Source organism: Micromys minutus (genome assembly GCF_963924665.1).
Source record: "Micromys minutus genome assembly, chromosome: 25".
NCBI lineage: Eukaryota > Metazoa > Chordata > Mammalia > Rodentia > Muridae > Micromys > Micromys minutus.
The window spans coordinates 32,125,933-32,147,735 of NC_137960.1; the positions used below are offsets into that span (position 1 = coordinate 32,125,933).

General features: G+C 41.6%; 1 protein-coding gene across 2 annotated transcripts in view; it reads left to right on the forward strand.

The window, feature by feature from the left end:
* Window positions 1–13,883: 13,883 nt before the first annotated feature.
* Window positions 13,884–21,803, forward strand: part of GRIK2 (glutamate ionotropic receptor kainate type subunit 2) — a gene marked incomplete at both ends in the record, with an annotated part of 685,772 nt that continues 677,852 nt past the window's right edge. For both annotated transcript variants that reach the window (XM_080937894.1, XM_080937895.1), the window contains one exon: window positions 13,884–13,998. In XM_080937894.1, coding sequence (XP_080794020.1) covers window positions 13,884–13,998 — 115 coding nt within the window. The remainder of the gene's footprint in view (window positions 13,999–21,803) is intronic.

The window sequence follows — 21,803 nt, forward strand, 5'->3', positions numbered from 1 at the left end:
GTTCATGAAGTGAAAATGCAATCAACAAACTCTTAGTCTCTACAGTCCACACACAAGAGCAAATCTGTTTCTGAGTTTTACATGATCAGCTACATAAAATATTGATGCAGGTAAGGGATGCTTTGCTGTTGCCATCCCTTTTTGTTCAGATTTAGTACGTGTTTACAGAGGGATGCTGACCAACAGTGGCTTGAAATAGACAGGTATCAAAAGTTTGTTAGGACGACAGACTGCAGAATAAATGTTTATTTCCTCATTCAAATTTCTCATTATCATAGAAAGAGTGTGCACCCACATTTTTATTCCACCCTCTTCTCTGTTTGTTTCCCTTTCCTTTTAAACTCATTCCTTCATCCATCAATTTACAGAATTAAGAACCGTAACTGAATTCAATTACCTCTTTTGTGTACTTTCCAGCCATGTATGCCTGTGCCAAGCCATAGCTGCCCTGACTCTTCAGCAGGGGGAATATGTGGAATGTAGGTGGCCACCACAGTGACCATGCTCTAATGAAAATTCGCCCTTAAGGCTGAGCTTACGAGCCATAGAGATTTGAAACTATGCGATTTAAGTCACTATTTTAATCATAGGAAAACAAGCAGTTAGCACCGGTCATTTAGCTCCTAAAGTCCACCACAACAGCTTTCCTAAAGCATAGGTAACCTGTGCAGAAAGGGCCTATTGTGGAGCATTTTCAATTCTGCACTGAAACAATTTGCTTTATGGTGAACTCTATAAATTACTGAAAAAGTAGATGTTAGGTGTGGGAAGCCACCGCATTTGCCATTACAAGATGGCGCCCAGCTCGAAGGGAGGGTGGCCAGTTTTGAGATAAACAACCTAAGTGCGCATGCACACTTGCCTGTTTTGCTGACTCATGCTGACTCCCAGTATGCTAATTAGGGCGCACAGAATGCACCAATCAGGTGGCGACACAGTCCTCCTAAGCATATATAAGGAGGGCTGGTTTCTGGGCTCGGGGTCTTTCGCCACTGCAAACAAACCCGCAATAGACGCCTGTAGAAGGATCCTGTTGTGGCGCGTCTTCCTTGCCGGTGAGATAGGCAATCGCTACAGTTAGGTAGTTCCGTAATGACAACAAAAAGCTAACTGTGCGAGGGGTTATCATGGTTAGCTTTCATTCCAACCTTGTGCATGTATATCAAAGTAGTATGTAGAATTCCTCACATTTGCTCAAATGAATCTATAAAAGTTATAGTAAGTATTCTGAATGGTTTTCTTGGCTTGACTCCTGTGACATAAGTTACTGAGTTCTGTAATATTGCTAAAACAATCTATCAACACAATATTACTAAAAACTGTCTCTATGTCCCGTTTAGCCTTTACTGGAGTGGGAAGTAATAAAACGTACAGATACCTAAAAGGGCACCACTGTGATGGTAAAGAGACCCACCCAATGTAGGTGTGTAGTGAGTCCTTGCTAAAAACAAACAAACAAACAAATAAAAAAAAAAAACAAAAAAATTAACAAACAAAAAAAAATCCCCCTATTAACAGAGTCTGTATTTTAGGTTTTGTTGAAAAACAAAACAAACTAAAAAAAAAAAAAAAAAAAAAAATTAAAAAATCTCTTAGTTGTTCAGGTCATAAACAGGAGTTTTGCATGAATTTCACAAAGACCAAGAGAAAGACTTCCATTTGCTTTTAAGCCAGCTTTTTTGCCTTTTTGTTGTGTGTTTTGTTCCAAAGTCTGGACACAGGTTAGAGAGGAGGAAGCAGTTTTGTTCAACCTAAACTGCTTTGTATCTTCCTGTGGCTGTCATAGTGCTAGGTGCTCTGAAGAGAATTATCCCTCGAATTCTAGAACCCACATCTAGGAAAGATGCTCCTCCTCCCAGCCCACATCCCCAGCACGTACATCGTCTTGAATCCCAGTTGTCTCTTCATAAGCAGTGTTCTGATAGGCAAATTGTATGACCTCCTTGTTTTTAACTTTCTTATCTTTACTATAAAATATTTTGCATAACAGTACCATTTGAAAAAAAATACATGCAGCATTTTGTATGAAAATAAGCAGAGAACAGAGAACATTTTAGATAAATAATACTTTTCCAAGAATTTTTCTTTCAGCATGTGGAAGAGAGCCAGGATGGATGAGGAAGCAATCCTAGAGATCTGTATTTGGAGGGTGTTGGAAATTAACTCCTTAGATTTTGGGAAATGTACACTTCTAATGTGTGTTTTCCTAAGCAACTTGAGTGAGAGGTTCTGCCTGCTTTCCTATGTTCTGTACAATCTTAACAGCCTGTTTTCCTACTTTGTATGCCACAGGATGGGGAATCTAGTGTAACAATATTATCTACTATTCCCATACCAGATACCCCTCTAATAGATAACACTTCTGTATGTTCTTCCAATGCACTGCTGCTTTTCCTCAGTGCTTTCTGTAGAATGAAGACCAGGAAGTGTCAGAATCTAGTAACAGAATTTACCACGTGCCTTCAGAAATATCTTCCCAAGTATATTGCTCACTTTTCTTCATACACTGTCTTTATTTCTGTGGCACACTACAGTACTTGGTAAAAACATGCTAAAAGCATAAATGAATTACGTTAGCAGTTGAAACAGGACCCGGTAGTTTGTGAGTCAGTGAAAGTGGAACCAATAACAAAGAGATGGATGAGGGGAGGCAGTGCATAGAATTAAAAACCTCAGAGTCTAGCTATTACACTTACAGAAAGCACGATTGAGTTGTTGGAACACTCAAATACTTGCAAGTCATAAAAATAGAGTGGCCCGGAGTGCTGGCCAAGAATCCAACTAGATTTCATTATCCTTTCAGACTTCCATGCTTCTAGATAAAAATGCCACACTTTATTCTCGTTAAGGATCTAATATCTTCTTCCCTTAAGACTTGCAGCATGTTTTATATTCTTACTATAGAAAGACACACACATACACAAACACACACACACATACACACACACACACACACACACACACACACACACAGGCATCAAGAAGACCTCCTATCATCTTCCTGTTCTTATGTTTTTTTTTTTTTTTTTCACTTTCTCTTCCTGTGAAGTTCAGCCCTGAATTGATGGTGTGGGACAAATGAAATAGCATTGCAGTGAGAAAGGAGAAAATACCACTGGGAGGAGAACAGGAGGAGTAATGGGAGGAGGGATTTGTAAGGGTAGGACCTGGAAGGGAGGAGGGAGGGGTCATTGCCATGGAGATGCAAAATGAATGAATAAGTTCATGACCAGAAGAGTGGAGATAATAGAACATGGGCTAAAGTGGTTTGGGAGCAATGTCATCCAATGTGAGGTTCTAGTGCTCACTTAGGAAAAGTGACCTCTGAACACCACATGTAGAAACAGTTGGCCTTTGTATCTTACATGCGACCCATCTTTTAATCATTTGGATAAACTGACCCTTCCTCGTCTGTTTGGATTAGTGTTCCCTCTTTCCTAGTTAGGATGCTACCGTGCTGTGTCAGCAATCTTTTTTTCAGCTCCCTTGATCTTCTCTTGTCCTTCTGATACATTCTCATTATCCTCTCTTCTAAAGAGCAAAGTCCCTTGGAAGCAATGGTTTATCCTACTTCAGTTCTCCTCTTTCTTAAACTTTGAAGACAAGCTTTAATCCATACCTGCCATACTCTAAGTCTGCTCCTACCATACCCCAGCATGTCACAGGGCGAGTTCTTGGTATTCAGTCTCTAACATTTAGCTCAATTGAGCAGTGATTTCTTTGTGGGGCTATGCCAGCACTTTAACTAGTTTACTACAGTGGCTGATATTTCACACACTTTCTCCCATGTATATGTTTCAAAATATTTTGTTCTTATTCTGAAAATTCTTGTTTCTTGTTTACAGTCATCTCCTCTATAAAGCCATCTCTTTGATATTATTGATATATATACATATATATATATATATATATATATATATATATGTATGTATTTCATCTCTGAACCAGTTCATAGTGTAGATCTTCCTTTTTAATATCTCTTTGTTAAAAGTCAGTCAAAAGTATATCCAAATCTTTGCTCATTACCCAACAGATTCCTGCCAAACCTGCTTATGTTCTCATTATTTCAATAAAGAATAAAAATGTTAAGATTAAAAATTATAGTCAATTTTTATTTGGCCTAGCTACAGTTTCCCAGCTTTACTTAAACATACACCTAACTTCAGTCACCATCTTTATTTTTATGCCATTATCTTAGTTGCATATCTAATGGCTATCAGCTGGTTATTAGAGTCGTGTTTCCCTGGTTTGGTTGCTTTGCTTTTACCCTGAACTTCACTGTGACTATTCTGCCTCAGTAAAACAGGAAAGGTGGTTCATTTCCTCTCATGTGTCAGGCGTACCTCTCCTCCATGCTGCCACAAGAAAAATAAACCACAGACTTCCCAGGACATGACCTTCCACTCCTCTGGATTTCAAACCAGTTTGTGCCTAATCTTTGGCAACTGACTTATTTGGTCTTCATTGAAAACTTCATACCTGGTTTGACCTCCAGCTCTTTATTTTTCTATTTAGAACCATTTTCCTCCAAAGCTACATATGTACCAATCTTCAGGTATCTGCTGTAATATCAACGGACTCAGAGGACAATACCAGTGTTTCCCCAGATAACACATTCATCACCCTTGCCTTCCCACCAGGCCCTATTTTATTCACTATTTCTTACTTTTTTTCTGCAGTGCTCCTTATTATCTGACATTACCTGTTTTCCGTTTGTTTGTTTGTTTACTCTTTTGTTGTCTAGCTCAAATTCTTATTGAGGACCATATTTTAATGTTTTGTTTTTAGAAAGTTAGGATAGTGCACTGTTAATAGTATGTAATGAACTAAAGTAGCCAAGAGCATTCAGAAATAAATGAAAGTTCCATCTATCCAGGCCTTTGTAGGTCATTAATAGTTACATATAACTTGTACACACACACACACACACACACACACACACACACACACTTCAAGGTAATAGAATTAGGTAAAAATCAGAATAGCTAGTTTCTAGTCTAGAAGAGTCATTAACCCACTCTGGTTCTAAACACATTTATTTTTGTTGTTGTTGTTTAAATTTTCTCATTTGTCAAGTGATATTTGACTAGACCAGCAATTCTCAATCTGGGGTCTACTGATACCCTATGGGTTTCATAAGGTATTTGTATGTTATTTATCATATGCAAAAATTTGATACATATATAAATGGATTTCTATGCAAGTCACTTAAAATATATGTGAAACAAATACTGCTCTAGAAGGGGCTTCTGGTTTGGGTGAGGGGCGGTCTGGTGCAAGAGATCAAACTCAAAGCCTTGTGATCACTTGGTCCACTTGCCTGCTGGACCATACACCATTCCATTGAGGTTTATTTTAGTCCTAACTTTACATTTGTCTAAAATTTAAAGTCAGTGATTGAAGATGCTCCCGGGCTGCTGTGCACAGCTAGAAGACAGTCCTGTCTCTGTCTGAGCTCCACACTCTGAGCAGGTCACCCTTATTCCCTTCTGTGGGGATTGTACTAATTGTAAAATGGCAGCATTGGATCAGATGATTCAAAATAACACTTTCTACATCCAACTCAAAAGAGACAGGTTGAAATAAAACAAAGCAAAAAAAACCAACAAATCTCAACAGTGAGTTGGACAGTTCAAGGTGGGCCCTGTTGGATCTTAAGAAGCTACTAATATCCCAAGAGTCCAGCACCTTGAGTAGTCCGAAAACAGGTGAGGGAGCTTCCTGTAGAAGACTCAGGGATGGGGTGACTTTTTAAAATATGGAACGTGCCCTTAGGGTGGCTGAGGGTGTAGATATTTATGGTTTCCTCAGAAAAGAACTGGACTCCAAATCCTTAGATGTATAACTCATAGATTTTTAAATAAATTATAAGAAATATCTCTGTAGTAGTAGAGAGGGTCTGGAAGGGTTAAATAAAAATGTACACTATCATGTTTTGGTTTTTGTCAGTCTCCAGTTTGCTTTAGAGAAAACAAATTTGTCACAACGCGCATACTTTTGATTTTATTCCCCTCTTTTCTCAGCTCTTAACCCTTCCCTCTCTGCCTCCGTAGGCTCTGTTACAGTTACCTAGTGCTCTCTCAGTGTGCAAAGTCTGTCTTGGAAAGGAAATCCATAATTAGATTCTAAGAACAAACATCCACTAAGAGAGATTTTTCCTTAAGCCTTCCCTCCCCAGATACAATATGGGCCAGAGTTCAGCAGTGGGGAAGGCTGATCCCAGCACCTTCAGGCCAGCTTGAGTGTCAGACACTTAAAGAATAGTAAGACTTTCCCTGGACCACACTCTCAGAATCACCACAAAGCAGCTGGGCGCTTTCACCTAGGGAGTTCCATTGGATGTACTGGCAGGTGTTTTGTCTTTTTTCCTGAATGGGGGCGTGTGGAGATTCAGATGACATGGGGAGTGTGTCCTTGGCTAGTAGACAAGTTGTCTTCATTACTCTCATCAGGCAAGAAGCCTGAATGGAGCAGTTTTCCCTGAGCCTGGCCAGAACTGCGCTGTTCTTGGAGGGCCTATTAGGCTGCAGGTCACAGCAGCTGGAGCCCAGGCGCCTGGAGCTGGTCACGCGTCTGTGCCGTGCCGTCCACGGTGCACAATACCGTCATTGATCATTTATTCTCTTCGGACAACAAGGCCGCTGTTGCCTTAATTACAGGAACCTTCCAGCCATTCTTGGGATCTTTAAACTACAAATAGACACTCCATGCCACTAAGTCATCTCTTTTTAACTTAAGCCCATGTCTCCCAGAGGCAGCTAAACACGGATAAGTGCGTGGTGTATGTGTGATAGGGTGTAGAGAACCTAAGATGGTGAACACAGTAGTAAAGGCTGAGGATTTGGGTAGGACTGAGTGAGATGCTAGCCCAGGGTGTGCAGTAAAATCTTTCCTGGACCGGAGACAGGTTCACGAAAGATTTTACTCTTCTGGGATAGCAATGGCTGCAGGGAAAACAAAACAAACAAATGAACCAACAAAATACAGCAAAAGAACAAATGCTTCTCTGCAGCCTCTTGGTCTGCTGGAGGGTGAGCCAGACCTTCAGAATTAGACTGGAGGGCTGCTGGGGCTGCAGTTGCCTCTGGCTCCAGTGAGTTTAGGAATTCCACCTTGCCCGCTTCCCATTACAATCCCTTTGAAATTTGTCTCCTGAGCTGGTATGAGCAGCCTGTTCAAGCTTGGCCTCTCTTAAACCTCCTAGAGAATAGTATCACCACTGTACTCTGGGGGACCTGTTAAATCTCCACTCTAGTTAATATTGCAGGGCTGAGTATAAAGTAGCAAAGGTATTGAATAGATGTTGACTTTTCTGACCCAGAGGAGAGCAAATCCGGGATTGTTTGCAGAAGCTAATCGCTCCCCCAGAGAAGCCTGAGGAGTCTGTGGTGCTCTCTGCCTCCTGTCCCCACCCCTCACTGCAGGAAGCAACCTTTGGGAAGACCCTAGGGCTTAGCCTCCCCCTCCCACTTACCCTTAAAACACATCTTTCAATATCTCAAATTTAAGTACTTTACATGCTCAGTCTTCCAACCATGACAGCTAGGACCCCAGGTTCTGTGCTTGCAAGGTCTCAAATTCCCTCAGAGTTCAGGGACCAAGCTTGAAGAACAGAATCAGAGATTAAAGGGCTAGGCCCGTGCTGAGATGGCCCGCCGGCTTATTGCTGTTGGAAGTCCATTTCTTGTTGGAAGACCAGGAGAGACCAAAACCCATGTAGTCAGCTAAGTGGGATAAAAGTAGAGAGAGCATAAATCAAGGTGATCCTCACAAACCTCAATGGAAAATGCAGTAGTTGAACCAAAAGGGTCACTTTGGAGACAACCAGCTGCTCCCCAGATGCTAGCAACAGAGAAGTCTTGTTGCCATGGTTTCAGAGCAGCATAAAAGCAGCCACCCAGAAGCAGAGGCTAAGACTTCTGGTAGCTTCGCAGGGCTGGCAATTTCCTGGGCCCCTTTTGCCTTACCCACTATAATTCAGAGCATCTCTGTCCCTGTTCCCCTATGCCTGGATGTGGATGTGCTTGCTGGCAGGGGACGAAAATCAGGCCGAGGTTTCCGGAAGCACTACACGGTCAGCACCGGGCATTCTCTCTCTGGAGTTCTTGAAATAAAGAGTGCGCCTTGCTCCCGGGTGGGCCTGGGTGCCCTGGAGGTAGTACCAGCAGCGTGGAAAGAAGCGCGGCGCCTTTAAAGCAAGAGGCGAGGAACCCCCGCCAGGAGGCGTGTCTCTCTCCAGCGCCTCCGCTGCGGCTCCACGGTCTCGGGCTCCGCCGCCTTCACTTGCGCTCTCGCGGCCGGCTGCTTGGCCGAGGCTGGGAGCCGGGGACATCCCGCTGAGCCTCCTCCCGCTGCGGCTCCCAGAGGACTGCCCCAGTCCCTACCCCTCCTCTTCACTCTAGCCGCAGGTAAGCACTCGCCAGCGGCGGACCCTCCCTGGAGCTCCAGCCCAGGGCGTGCGCCGTGGGTCCGGAGGCACTGCGGACCGGCGAGGAGCGCTGGCCGCGGGAAGGAAAGGAAGAGGCGAGCGGCCGCGCGGCTGAGTCGGTGCGCTCCAGGCACCTGCTGGATGCAGTCGCTTGGAGGGCTTTGTCCCACTTGCTGCAGCCAGTTCCCGGCAAGGATGCAAGTGGCTCATTTGGCTCCCGGCGCTCTGGTGTTCTGCACGTAAAATATTTGAATAAGTGGATCTGTCAGATGTGTCCTCAGTTCCCGGGACTCAAGCTCAAGGCGAAGAGACGCAGAAAAGCTGTGTATCTTTGTGTCCTAACAACTCCTCGCCCCTCTTTAGTCCGCCAGTTCCACCATCTCGGATCCATAACTCTGGGCTGGGAAAGTTGAGATTATTTTAACTGAAGACAGTATTAAAAGCTTCTGGGGTGGGGGGGAAACTCTCAGGGCATCCCACAGGAGTAAGGACTAACTGCATCTCCAAGGTGGATCATAAAGATTCAGAACTTTTAAAAACCGCATTTTCTAGTATTTTTAGCTTCAGGGGTATAGGGAGCTCTGTGTGTGTGTGTGTGTGTAAGTGTGTGTGTGTGTGTGTGTGTGTGTGTGTGTGTGTGTGGCAGTAGCAGCCAGAGAGAGAGGGAGAGGGTTAGAGGGAAGGAGAGAGGGAGGGAGGGAAGGAGAGAGAGAGAGAGAGAGAGAGAGAGAGAGAGAGAGAGAGAGAGAGAGAGAGAGAGAGAGAGAGAGGTGGGGGGGACTAGGACTAGTGCTTCTAAGATAATGATTTTGGATTTAGGGGTTGGAAGATATTAGAAACAACCCTCTGGCAACGGAACGAACAGATTACCGTTTATCATTTCTGCATCTTCATACTGTAAGTATCTCTCATCAAAATTACCTGATAGATTGATTTTTCATCTCACAAGAATATGATTAACTCATTTAAATAAATCTGCAGTTTAGCTGCTGAAAGATATGCAGTGGTATCTTAATTTGGTCTTGTTTTACTTCCTTACTTAATAACTTTGGAGAATAGACTCCTGCAGTAATAAAGTAAGCTTATCAACTCCCAATGACCTTAGAAACTTAGGAGTTAAAGAATTGAAATGTACAGGGAAAGATAAAACAGAAAAGGACTAAATAGTAAAACACCTATGTATTTTCTTTTAAATTTAAATCCACTGAAGATTGCACATGCTGAATTTTTTTTTTTCTTTAAGGAGCTTAGCAGACACAAACCTCTTTGGTTCAATTTCTTAATTAATATACATTTTAAGCATCAAAATAATACTTAAAATTAAAAACATCATTAGCCACCAATGTAGCAGAATGGTAATGGAACAGTTGATAATATGTTCAGAATTCCAAGAAATAACATTGAAATCATAGATGAGTATTCAACAGTGTGGTTTCAGCTGATCTCTCTGCCTTAGACTTCATTCTCTTTCCCCTTTAATGGCATGATTCAGTAGGCTGTTTATTTTAGCTTAGCTTCAACAAAATAGGGCACTTGCATGGAATACTGCCTTAGGTGTTACTATGCAGTGAGGTTTCTCAAAGGTCCCATTACAGCAGGACAACATTGAGAGCGCAAGCAGAAGCCTCTCATGTGTGAGAAAATTTAAATGCACTGCATATATGGCATGGAAGAACCTTTGAGATGATTGTAAAATTCAGAGAGTTCTACAATACACATTTGCTGTCTCTAGCCAAAGTATAGGAATTGTCTTTTAAATGTTCTGCTACAAGGATTATTACACATTTGTTCATGCCCCAGCAGGTGGCAGCTAACTAGAATAAGATTCATTTTCACCCAGAGACTAGGAAACTAAAATTGCTTCTAAAGTAATAGTGCCCAAGAAGAAGAGGTCATTAGTGTCAGGTAATACAAAAGTGCAGTGAAAGATGGAGCTAATGTCTTTCGCCGCTCTCACTGTTGTGGCTGTTGTAAGAACAAGCTTGGCATGCACAGGATAAACATTTCCCTCCTCTATTATTCACCATAGGCTTGGTAGTTCTTCGTTTTATCCTTCTTTGATATTTTAAGGCCTTCTTCTAGATATAGCGTTTCTCTGTGTGAGCATACACGTGTGTGCTTGCAGTTTTCCATCTCTGCTTTGACCTTGGAACCCTTCTGAGCTTTCAGCAACAAGAATTGCCATGTGGCTGAAATAACTACAAAGTAGATGAACCTATAGGATAAAGCACATATTTCTGGGCTCACTGAAATCAAAATCAAGTATTTTTCACGTTCTATTAAGAAGCAAGCAAATATACAACTGCCACAATTTTAAGATAATTAAATGTGATCAGTATGATAGAGATTAAGAACTATTAATCTTCACAACTATGATAATAGTGTCAGTATTGAGGAGATATTTGCAATAACTTAAAAATATCCATATGGTAAATAGCATCTCCAATAATGCTAGATCAGTGTGTGTGTGTGTGTGTGTGTGTGTGTGTGTGTGTGTGTGTGAATGGTAAATTTACTGAGTTGATGCTATTGATCTGAAGAGTGCAGCTTAATAGAAATGGTGCTATTAATCTGTTTTCCCTCTTCACAGATGGAAATCTGGAGGTGGGTGATTAAAAGTGATAACAAATAGTACATTTCTAAAATGTTTTAAGCCACTAAATATTGGCAACATTGTTCAGCATTTAAATTTTTTTCATGTTGATTTTTTTTTTGCACCAGAAAATGAGTTTTTTAATCACCCTGAGGAGTCTCAAGTGAACGTTTGTGGATTTTGTGGTAGTACTAACAGCAAAGACATCACTGTTAGTATGTCTCAGATGTGTTAAACAACGCATGACTCACATCGAAAGACGTATAAAACATATTTCACAAAATTGATATATTTACAATGTGTTCTGCAATGGTTCAAAGTACTTGACTCTGTAGTAGGAATATGCACACTGTCTCTTCAAGTGGCACATTATTCATTCCTTTTATTATTTTCATTAACCAAGAATGTGTGCTGCGCTGTCCAAGGTCCTGAATAAAAGGTTTGCTCCGGGTATCTCAGAAGTTCCATTGGACAGGTGAAGTTGGTATCAGTTAAGATAAAGCTTTTGAACTTAGTTAATGGATACAAATGAGCCCAATTTAAAATATGTGCAGATCTGGTTCTTTGGAGATAACTGAGTACTAAGAAAAATTTATATTAGATCTTTTTAAAGTTTATTTTTTACAAATTTCATGAACCCATGGCTTTTGTTTTTTCACTTTCCCACCAGATAGCAATGACACCACATAAGTAGATGAAAGTGCTACTTGTAAGTAGGCAGATGACAGATGCTGTGACAAATACTGTCATGTGAAAATAATGCATGCAGAAGAAATTGTGGCATAGTTTGCCTACTCTGGTTCCGTGAAATGCCAGCCACATTGCAAAAACTGCAGGCATTTGATCAGTAAAAGCAGAACATGCTGTTTTCAGGTAGTAGGAACAATTATATTGGGAAATGAAAACAACCAAGGATGTGTATTTTGCCCTGGCTGTTGTCATTATCTCTACTAGAGTGAAGAAATAAAATGAACAAATAGAATGGAGAAAAATGATACAGTAAATACAAGACAAGATATGTTGGGCTTCAACATGTTTCAGAAGTGATGTTTCAAACATGGACTGAAGGAGTCGCTAGATACCCTTGGTTTCAGCACTAGGTGTTCCTTTTTAAGTGCTCAGATAGTGGAATTGTTTGATGCGATTGCCTGCTAGACTGCAGAACTACCATTTCATGACACTTATTTTTGACACTGCAGTTATGCCTCCATCTTTTAAAAAAAATCAATGTCCCTTAGTGCATTTGAAAGTGTATATTTTTCTAATCACCATTTTATAATAATGTGTTAAGAAACAATATATATAGTAAACACCTCTCTGATGAAACGTGTACATTGTGGCATCTTCTTGCTCTTTAGAGAAAATATAACCATAGTGATATAAGAACTCAGTACTTATGCCAAGCTTTGAAAATTAGACAGTCTTCAATAGAATGAGCTTGTGTGATGTTATGAGATCTAACTTATACCCAATTTGTTGATAATGAACAGAGGCTGATAGTAAAATGAAGTTCAACAGTTTGCCCTTTGCACTTCTTCATAAGGTTATAGTGTCACCAGTGGTGAACTTATCCTTTTCCTCACTGTCTCTCCCTGTTGTAAATGGTACTTGTGGATTCGGGGATGACTGTAGTCCTTCGGCAGTGTATTGCCTATTTCAGTATCTTTTCATATTAACAGCAATGTGTGTTTCTATGTTTCCACTGGTATAAATTTCTACTCGTGTCAAGAGAGGAAATGAATTTTAAAACTCCCTTCAGAAAACTAGCCTATGATGAGATTTTTTTTTAGACAAAACTTTGATCTGATATTGCATTTTATGGATAAAAATACATTTTAAATAGGAGAAAATATGAGCACAAAGCCTTTGTAATATGCTACTGTACCTTAAACACCATTGTCTTGAATAAGATTTTCTTAGAAGTGAAAAAAGTGTAGGGAAAGAAATGATTTCCTCATTTCCCCCTACAAATCCACCTGAAGAGATTTCTCTTCACTCATCAAGAAATATTCCACTCAAGTTATAAAGCCCACAGTAAGCTCTCCAATTGTATCCCACTGTGGATTCTTCTCGACCCAAAAATTAGTATAAGACTTCTGCAGCTTAATAGCAAGTTAGATCGACAGCACAGCCCTCTGTTTTGGGGCAGTTTTCTTTTTTGAAATACAACTCCTAGACAAAGTGACTTTGACTTAGCTAGTCAATTATTAAAATTAATCAGCTGATTGTACGGAGTCTGTTTGCATACACCAGGCACTCTGTAGGGTCTTACTAAAAATCAAAGCAGTTTTCATCGAATCATGTAATACATCTCCCTTTTTTGCTACTCAAGGCGGGCTATCAGAACGGTTGCATAATATATATTGGGAAGCTCAGTGGCAGGAAGCAGCTATCTCAATTTTTCTCACTTTATCTTGGCCTAACGTCAGAAGCTGTGCAGCAGTGCAGTGGAATAAGGGCCTGGCGAAACCCTTGCGAGCAAAGCTCCCTTTGTGTTGGGACTGTGGCTAGCTTTCAACACCTAGTCCTTGCAAGGCTGGACTTCCTTTTGATTTTCCTCTTCTTGTGCTCTCCCAGGCTCGCACGGCTGGACATTGTGCTTGCTGGATTTTTCCGGATGCTCCCGGACTAACATGGATGTCCCACCATCCCTTGCAGTGGAAGCTTGCTCCTTGGCGCAGTGAGTGAAGAACATGCAGCGACTGCTAATGGGTTTGGGAAGCGGAGACTCCTTCCTCTTTCTGTGACCATGCCGTGATTGTATCTGCGGCCACTACTCCACGCATCCTCCTTCTCCTCCAAACCCGGAGCCTAACGCTAGATCGGGGAAGTGGGTGCCGCGCGCGCAGGCACGGAAACATCATGAAGATTATTTCCCCAGTTCTAAGTAATCTAGTCTTCAGTCGCTCCATTAAAGTCCTGCTCTGCTTATTGTGGATCGGATATTCGCAAGGAACCACACATGTGTTAAGATTCGGTAAGATTCCCCGCATCTCACTGTCGCCTGGTGTAGGCTCTGAGGCGCCGGATGTAAACAGGCGGTCGCTCTGCCTGGCGTGGGCTTTCCGCCTCTAGACCCGATCCCTCCTGGGTTTTAAAGACCGCCCCCTGCTTTCATTTATCCTCTCTATTTATCTTCATTTTATTTTGGGTCCCGGGAGAGTGAAGGAGATACCCGTGCGTGGTACTACTAGCTGGATGCATCGCCTCATCCTAGCCCGCGCCAGGCCACCGGTATCGCAGTGATGGGTGGCACAGCCAGCCTAGGCTGCTTTGGTCTCCCTGGGAACCTTCCGGCTGGCTGTCTGGGTGCCGCGGTCTGAATCAAAGCAAGCTCTAGGGCTGGTAAATCTGTAGCCTGTGCTATGGAAGAGTTAATGTCTGGTAACTCTTTCCTGAGTTGTACGTGTCCGCTTCTGCCGGGACCTGCCTAGGTCCTCACTTGCAACCAGAAGGCACCAGCCCTTTTGATTTCTTTTGTAAGAGAAGCTTATTGGCTAGTTGAATTTTTTTCCCCCTCCTTGATGGTCTTTCTGATATGCAGAGCTTTAAGAAATACTGCTGTATAATTTCAGGCTTTATTAGTAACGGGAAGATGTCACTCAGCGCGCAGCGAAATAGCGCAATCATGACAGGCTTCTTGTTTGTTTTGTTTTTAACTTGCTGAGTTCTTTCACTGCTCTCCACGCCTCCACAACCCCCCCCCCCCCCCCCTGCGCCGCCCCTGCACAGAGTCGGGACCTAATAAATAAGGAACCTAGTAACTGGAGGCAGAGGGAGGAGGGGTGTTGAGTGTGTGGGTCTAAGTGCATCTTTGTTTCACTCTGACATGGATAAAAGACCCCAGATAGTCACATTTGAGAAGGATTTATAGCTGTCCCCAGAATCTGGGCTTCTTTTTCTACTGAAGGAAAATCTAAACGTGGGTTTCCAATATATACCCTGTCCTGAGGTTTGTTTGAAGAAAGTGAAGTGTAGGAAATGCTTGGCTGCTCAGGATGACCAACTGGGATTTTTAGTTAAGAGCAGGACTCATTAGGGGAAGTTCCCCAAAGAAGAGCATTGGGAAAGAGTCAACAGGGCAAAAGATCCTACTCTTAGTGCTGCCTCTGTCAGTTCTAAGGGGATTTAAGCCAGAAAGGGTAGAAAGCATGTAATACAGAGTATGTGTCTTCGAAATAAAATTAGACACATTAAGTTATTCTCTCTGATGTATAGCAGAGGTTGCCTGCCCCTTCTCTAACACGAGCAGCCTCTCTTATTTTTTCCCCAAGTGATCTTTCTTTAGTGATAAAATTCACTGTCACTCCCAACCTTTGTGCAAATAAAATACGAATGCTTTTACATGCTTTTGAAAAGGTGGCCCCTCCCTATATGTCACCCACAGCCAAGAAGACTGGTAATAACAAGAGACAATGGAGTATAGCTAGATTCTAGCTGGAGTATTTTCCTGCTTTTTTTTTTTTCTTCTTCTTTTCTGTCTTTAGATGGTACTTAAGCATGTTGCTCTTAGCAACAAGCATCCACAGGAATGCCTGCTTCTTTAGACAGGATTAAAGAAGTCCTTATAGTCCTGGGGACTGTGTGTGAAGACATGCTTAGTATGTGTTCCACAGCAATTTGGTCACTAATATGGGAAAGGCTATCCTATGGAATTAACCCCCCCCCCACACACATCTACACATTATTTTGAATAAATTAAAGCACACCAGTGATCTTGTATATCTTCTTGTGTTCATCTGTGTTCATTGGTAAGAATGTACATGACTGGTGGGGGATGAATTGGTGCCTGAAAACTACCACTAATACTCTCAGGATTTAATTATTGCTGCTCTGGTCGTGAGGCACAATAATTGCTGAATCATTAGATTGTTACATTTGCTGATCATTTCATATCTTCATATTAAAAAAAAAAAAGTCTTGGCATCTGTGGCAGTGTAGCAGCTTTCCAAAAGAAAACACACACACACACACACACACACACACACACACACACACACACACAGTTTTCTAGGCAAACTCTTAAGAATGTTCTTAAGAAACAGGATACTAGGCAAAGATCTCCACTCCAGTCCCTTGACACCCTAGACAAACATCCTCCTTTGTAGATGATCTGTTTTTGTTTGCTTGTTTGTTTTGTTTTCTATGTTCTTATCAAACGCCTTCCACCTGGAGCTTCATTTTCCCTAAATCTGATTATGAACAGTTGTAATCATTGGAGCATTTCCCTGTTGAGACTATTTTGATGCAGTGGTGGGAGTTTTTACTTTCTTCTGGGGTAAAAATGTACTGAGTGGATTGGATGGTTAGTGAAATGCCTATAAGTACCTCTTGAAAATGTTTATTTTAAACTTTCACTCTATGAAGTTCAGACATTCCTGCCCTCCTACCCTGGGAGGAAAGAGTTGGAACTGTTGTTGAGCAGCTGTCCTTGGGCTGGGGTGGACAGCTGGGTGTGGGTGAAAGCCACAGCTTTGCCTCAGGTGTCTCCCAGGAGGCAGAATAGAGTGAAGCTCAGCAGTCTATCCTGGAAAAAGGCTTGGAGCTGCCAGGCTTCTGGTGCTATGGCAACCATAAAGCGTGAGGCCATTCTACCTCCTCTTCCCCTCAGCTGATGATGAAAATTCACCTTCCTAAACTATGTGGTATTCTCCCAGAAGTCAGTAGATTGACCCTTTCTCTCCCTTTCACCTGGGAAACTAAGCTTTCCCACAGAGCAGGGTGTCTCCACCCTGGAGATTCTTCCCTTCCCTGCCTATGAATTTCTGCCTTCTCCAGGCCACCCTCCTCTCCCCAGCCCCCACCCCAGCTCCCAACACCCTGTGGCTTTTCCTCTCTCTGCCCCCAAACACAGAATGACAGTGACTTAGAAAGGTCTGGGGAAGGGAGGTTTGGGAGGGGCTCCTGATCAGGGATGGTGATCTCAGGCAATCTTAGCCTCAGCCACAGGGACTTTCTAAGATACTCTAGATAACTTTGCCGCAGCAAGGCAGCCTTTTCCTAGGCCAGACTTTGGGCAGGCTGTGCACTCTGAAAGTAGCTGCTAGGCAAATCACTCTGCAGCACTGATCCTTGGACACACTTCCAAAGCTGTAAGGTCACATGGAGTAGTAAGAAAGTCTACCCAAGTGTCGGCTACATATTAACTACTGGCCAGTGAGCTGAGAGGCCTGGCTATAGGGGTCTTTTGTCTTGAGCCTCAAATTCTGAGAAACAACTGGGCTTCTTCAGATGGTGGGTAGAGGAGGGGGAAGTCAAGCAGGTTTTCCAGGTGTAAACTGTGCTACAGAAAGTCAGTCCCTCAGCCCAGGTCAGGTCAGACATCTGCATTCTCCCCCATTGGGTACTAAACCCACCACTGCCCCCAAACATTTCTCCAGCAGTCACACTCCAGTGCCCAGCCATATAGAAATGAGACATCTTTGTTCATATACAGCTGCATCTCAAAGTGGTCAAAGGCAATGCCCAAGTGGCTGTTGCCTTCAGAATGAGGCCCAGGAGCAACAGCACTGCCTAAGACATTTCTTCAATGGGTCTTCTTCCTGAGGCTTCTACTTTGCTGTCTATGTTCCCAGTACCCACCCCCCCACTCCCCAGGAACATGCAAACTGCAAACAGGCTTCATTGCTGCACTGGCTGGCCTCCTGCACTCTGGGTTCTGGCTTGTTTGAACATTTTTATAGGCGACACTGCCCAAAGGACTACTGTCTCTGATCTTGAGGTCGGATTATTATTCAAAGTCTTAATCTCAATTGCAATTTAGGACGCGGGGAGCAAAGACATCAACCAAAACTTTGAGACTGAGCAGCATCTCTAAGGCGGTCCTTTTCGATGCAATCAGAAAATGCTCACTGTTTTCTTCTGTTTTGCTTTGACTTTTTATTTTTCCTTAAACCAGTTGGCAGAGTGTTTTTGTTCAAAAGAGTTTAGGTGTTCCCTCCCAGATGAGCGGAGATTATTCTAAGCACTGTGCCTCAGTCTACTATAGCTTCACCTTTGCATACCTAGTGCAAGAGCCCTAGGAGAAGGCAAGAGGTCAGCTCAGTCAGGAGCAGCCCACTAGATAAAACCCGCACCGTGGAAGGAACGAAACCAGTTCTCATGGAAAATCTCATGTGCTCCCAGAGACAACACTCTGTGACAGATGTACTTCACCATCTAGGAACTGAGCTCAGTGACTGGGAGCTGGGAAGCTGCCACTTTCCACAAGCTCTTTGAAAGAGAGTTTTCTTCCTTTGGGAGGTAAAGTGGGAGGGACGGAGGAGTGGCCTTAAGTCTGGGAGCTTGAAAACTGACTCTTGAGAGAGGAGATGGGTGTGATAGCAGCCGGTATCTCTGCAAAAGATAAAATTTGCTCATCTGAGCTGTGGATGGCAGGAGAGGGAAATCTTTGCAAGGATCACCAGCAGGCATGGCTTTTTATACAGATCCGTTTTCCTGATACGTTCTAGCTTAGTTTTAAAGCCTCAAAGAAGAACTTGGTATGATCCATCAAGGGAGGCATGATCATTTTAGAAAATGACTTTGAAAAATGATCTTTCCATCCTCTAGAAATAGCTCTCCACCCAGTCACATGGAACTCAATGTGTTTTCTGGCTTTATAAGGCTGTCGTTCAGAAGAGAACAAGTTTATATTATCAATGGACATTTCTTCCGCTTCCACAGTAAAGAAAAAGTGCTATAGACTGGTGCTTCTTGGCTTCTCTAATGCAGCAACCCTTTAATGCACTTCTTCATGCTGTGGTGACCCCCAACCATAAAATTATATCCATGCTTCTTCATAATGGTAATTCTGCTACTATTATGAATTGTAACATTTTTAACAATAAAGGTTTGCCAAAGGGGTCACAGCCAACAGGTTCAGAACCACTGGGATAGATGAATGAAGAAGCAACATGGATTATCCGAGTCTTTTAATATCCCGCAGATAATTAAGTATTGCCTGTGATAAGATGATGTGATCTTTTGTGGTATTTAGTTATCATAATTTGTGATAAAGATAATGATTTTCTCATTTGTGGTGCAAACCTCACATTTACATAGATAAATGAATTGCTGTACTTAGGATTTACTCTGCTACTATAGCCTTGGTCCTATACATTTTTTGGAATATTTAATGCCCATTTTTACACAGCAAGGCAAATATAGTCTACTGTCGTTCAAATATGTTAGACATAAAGCATCCCCTGCATGCATACTCCTTGAGGTGCACAGATCTTTTTGCTATCATGGTAGCATGTGTTGGGTTGTAAATGTTGCATGTTTGTGTGGTGGACTTTTATTTTCCAAGGGCATTTATTTATTTATTTATTTATTTATTTATTTATTTATTTATTTATGTCCACTCATCAAAGTATCAGGAATGCTCAGAATGAATCTTAAAGTCTAAATCTTAGCAGGAAAGAGGAGGTCAAAAGCCTCCCGAAAGGAAAGGAAGGAAGTGGCTACACATCATCATTGACTACACTAGATTAAAGGAGGGAGAGGTAGACACATCTGATAACGTCACGCAGCTTCGTGTTTTTCTTTGCTGCTTCTGCTGACAATTGTGTAAGGTAATTAAATTGGCTGATTGAAGTCACAGTGGTCATGGGGCGATAAAGACCATTTGGATTTAATGGAATTTAAAACAACAGAGCACTGAGCACAACTCTTACCGAACAAGAATTTTAATGGCCCATTCAGGGTGCTGACTAAATAGAAAGCCCTTAACAAGTTTAATTGAAAGGGCAAGGCAGATTAGCACTATATAGTCTTTATGGTTGAAGATTGGGGAATTAAAATTATCCCCTTAAAATACTCATTAAAGCATTATCAAGATTTAATGTAGGTTAAATAAGTCTTCCTTAGACCTTCATCATGTACTGTGAAACTTGGTTTAGGACCAAGTTTTAATAAAGAAATATTTTTAAGAGTTGACTTAATAAATGGAATTATAGGTCCCTCTCATCTCAAAAGCAAAGAACATTTCAAAATTTTCAGGCACATAAAGGGTTAGTCTCCAGGGAAAATCTTTCCTTTGCTGTAACTGTAACATGAAATGAGGCAAGCAAACAGGCTTGACTTCCCTTTGCCAGTTTTGATGTAATCATTTGTTTGTTGGTTTGTTTTGTTAGAAACAAACCGTGCTTGTGGTAGGGAAGCAAGAGATACCAAAAGACACTGTTCTTTCCACAGATTCTTGACAATAACAGTAGGTTTCCTAGGGCTCACCTGGCCATCTCACTGATACATAAACAGAGAAGTTTATTTGCCTTTTGGCTCACATCTATTACACCAAACAATTAGCTAGTCTGATAAAAATCAGTCTTGGTAATGTGACTAAGTGCTTAGGGAAGACCCAGAAAGCCTTCCTGTAAGATTTTACTTTTGAAATTTTATCTTAGTTTTGTATTTGACCTTTGAAGATTTTGTTCAATGATGGTGGTGTTCAAATAAAATTTTGTTCTTGGATTATTCTTATTGATCAACTTAAACCATTTGTTCTCCAATTAAAACTGAACAGTCTCATCTGTATTTTGTAGAGAGCCAGTTTACTAGCCAGTGGGGGTCTGTGTGTGAAAATCTGAGAAAAAAAATGTCTGAGAAGGTTCTGTCTTTCAGACATTTTCCCTACCAGTGCATGTAATTTGACCAGTCATTCTTTTTGACTAAGTGTTTGCTGTCTCCAGTGGCCTTGTTTTAAGATAATATTCTGGAATATACCGTATAGTTAGGAGGAGTTTATTAGATTTACTGGTTCAGTATATGACAAGATGCTCACATACAAAGGATACTTGGTGGTAATGTGAGTGCTGAGTATTTAGCACTGATATGGGTTGGTGACTGAGAAAGGACAGAAGCTAAATGACATGATTTCTGGGTAACCTGCCACATATCTCCGTGTTTTGCAATTTAGCTTTTAAAAAAAAATTAGTGGAAATATTTGAGCACATGTGATTATTTAATACACATTAAACAAGAATACAATGTGACTGATGTTATATTAACATATTTTTACTAATCATGAAAAACAAACAAAAATACATTACGTTTTTCAACCTCTTTTTAAAACAGTCAGTTAACTTCCCTTCACTGACTTAGGCGAGCATCTGGAAGGTATTTCCTCCAGTTTCCATTTCTAACTCTAGCCCATCTATCTTCTATGCTCTGGGGATATTGCTTGTTATAGATTGTAAGATAAACAAAGCAGATAGAAAAGAAAATTTCCACTTTTGAAGTTCTAGCGTATTCATAAACATTTAATCCCTGGGCTGTTGGTCTGATTATCTTTCTTTTTACTTACTGAACCATCTGCATTTGTATGAACAATATATCAGCTCCTCATGAGTTCAAGTCCTTTCATCCCTAGAATGAAGAAATGAAACAGGAACTTGCAAGATAAATGAAAAGTATAGGACCTTAAATTATATGAACCAAGTGGACTATGGAGACCAGGACTTGTGTTCTAAGTTGAGAGATGAATCCATTGAGAAAGTTAAGCAGCCTGCTCATACTCTGTCTTATTTTAGGCTGGTCTAGTATTGTTTTCCCCTGAATTATGTCATTCTCTCGGCGTGATCTCTGCCTCCTTCTGCTTTGTATCTGTGTGAGTGGAAAGGATGGATTGCATTTTCTCCCTAGACATTTGCGTTCTTTATTTTCTCCATCTTTTCTTTTACAGAACATGCTTATAGGTTATTAAGTTTGAAGCTCTTTTCAAACCTGTGTTTGCCTTCCACTTCCCAGTGCTTAAAGCTTTTGCCACATCTACCCATTCAACAAACAGGGTCAGGCAATTAA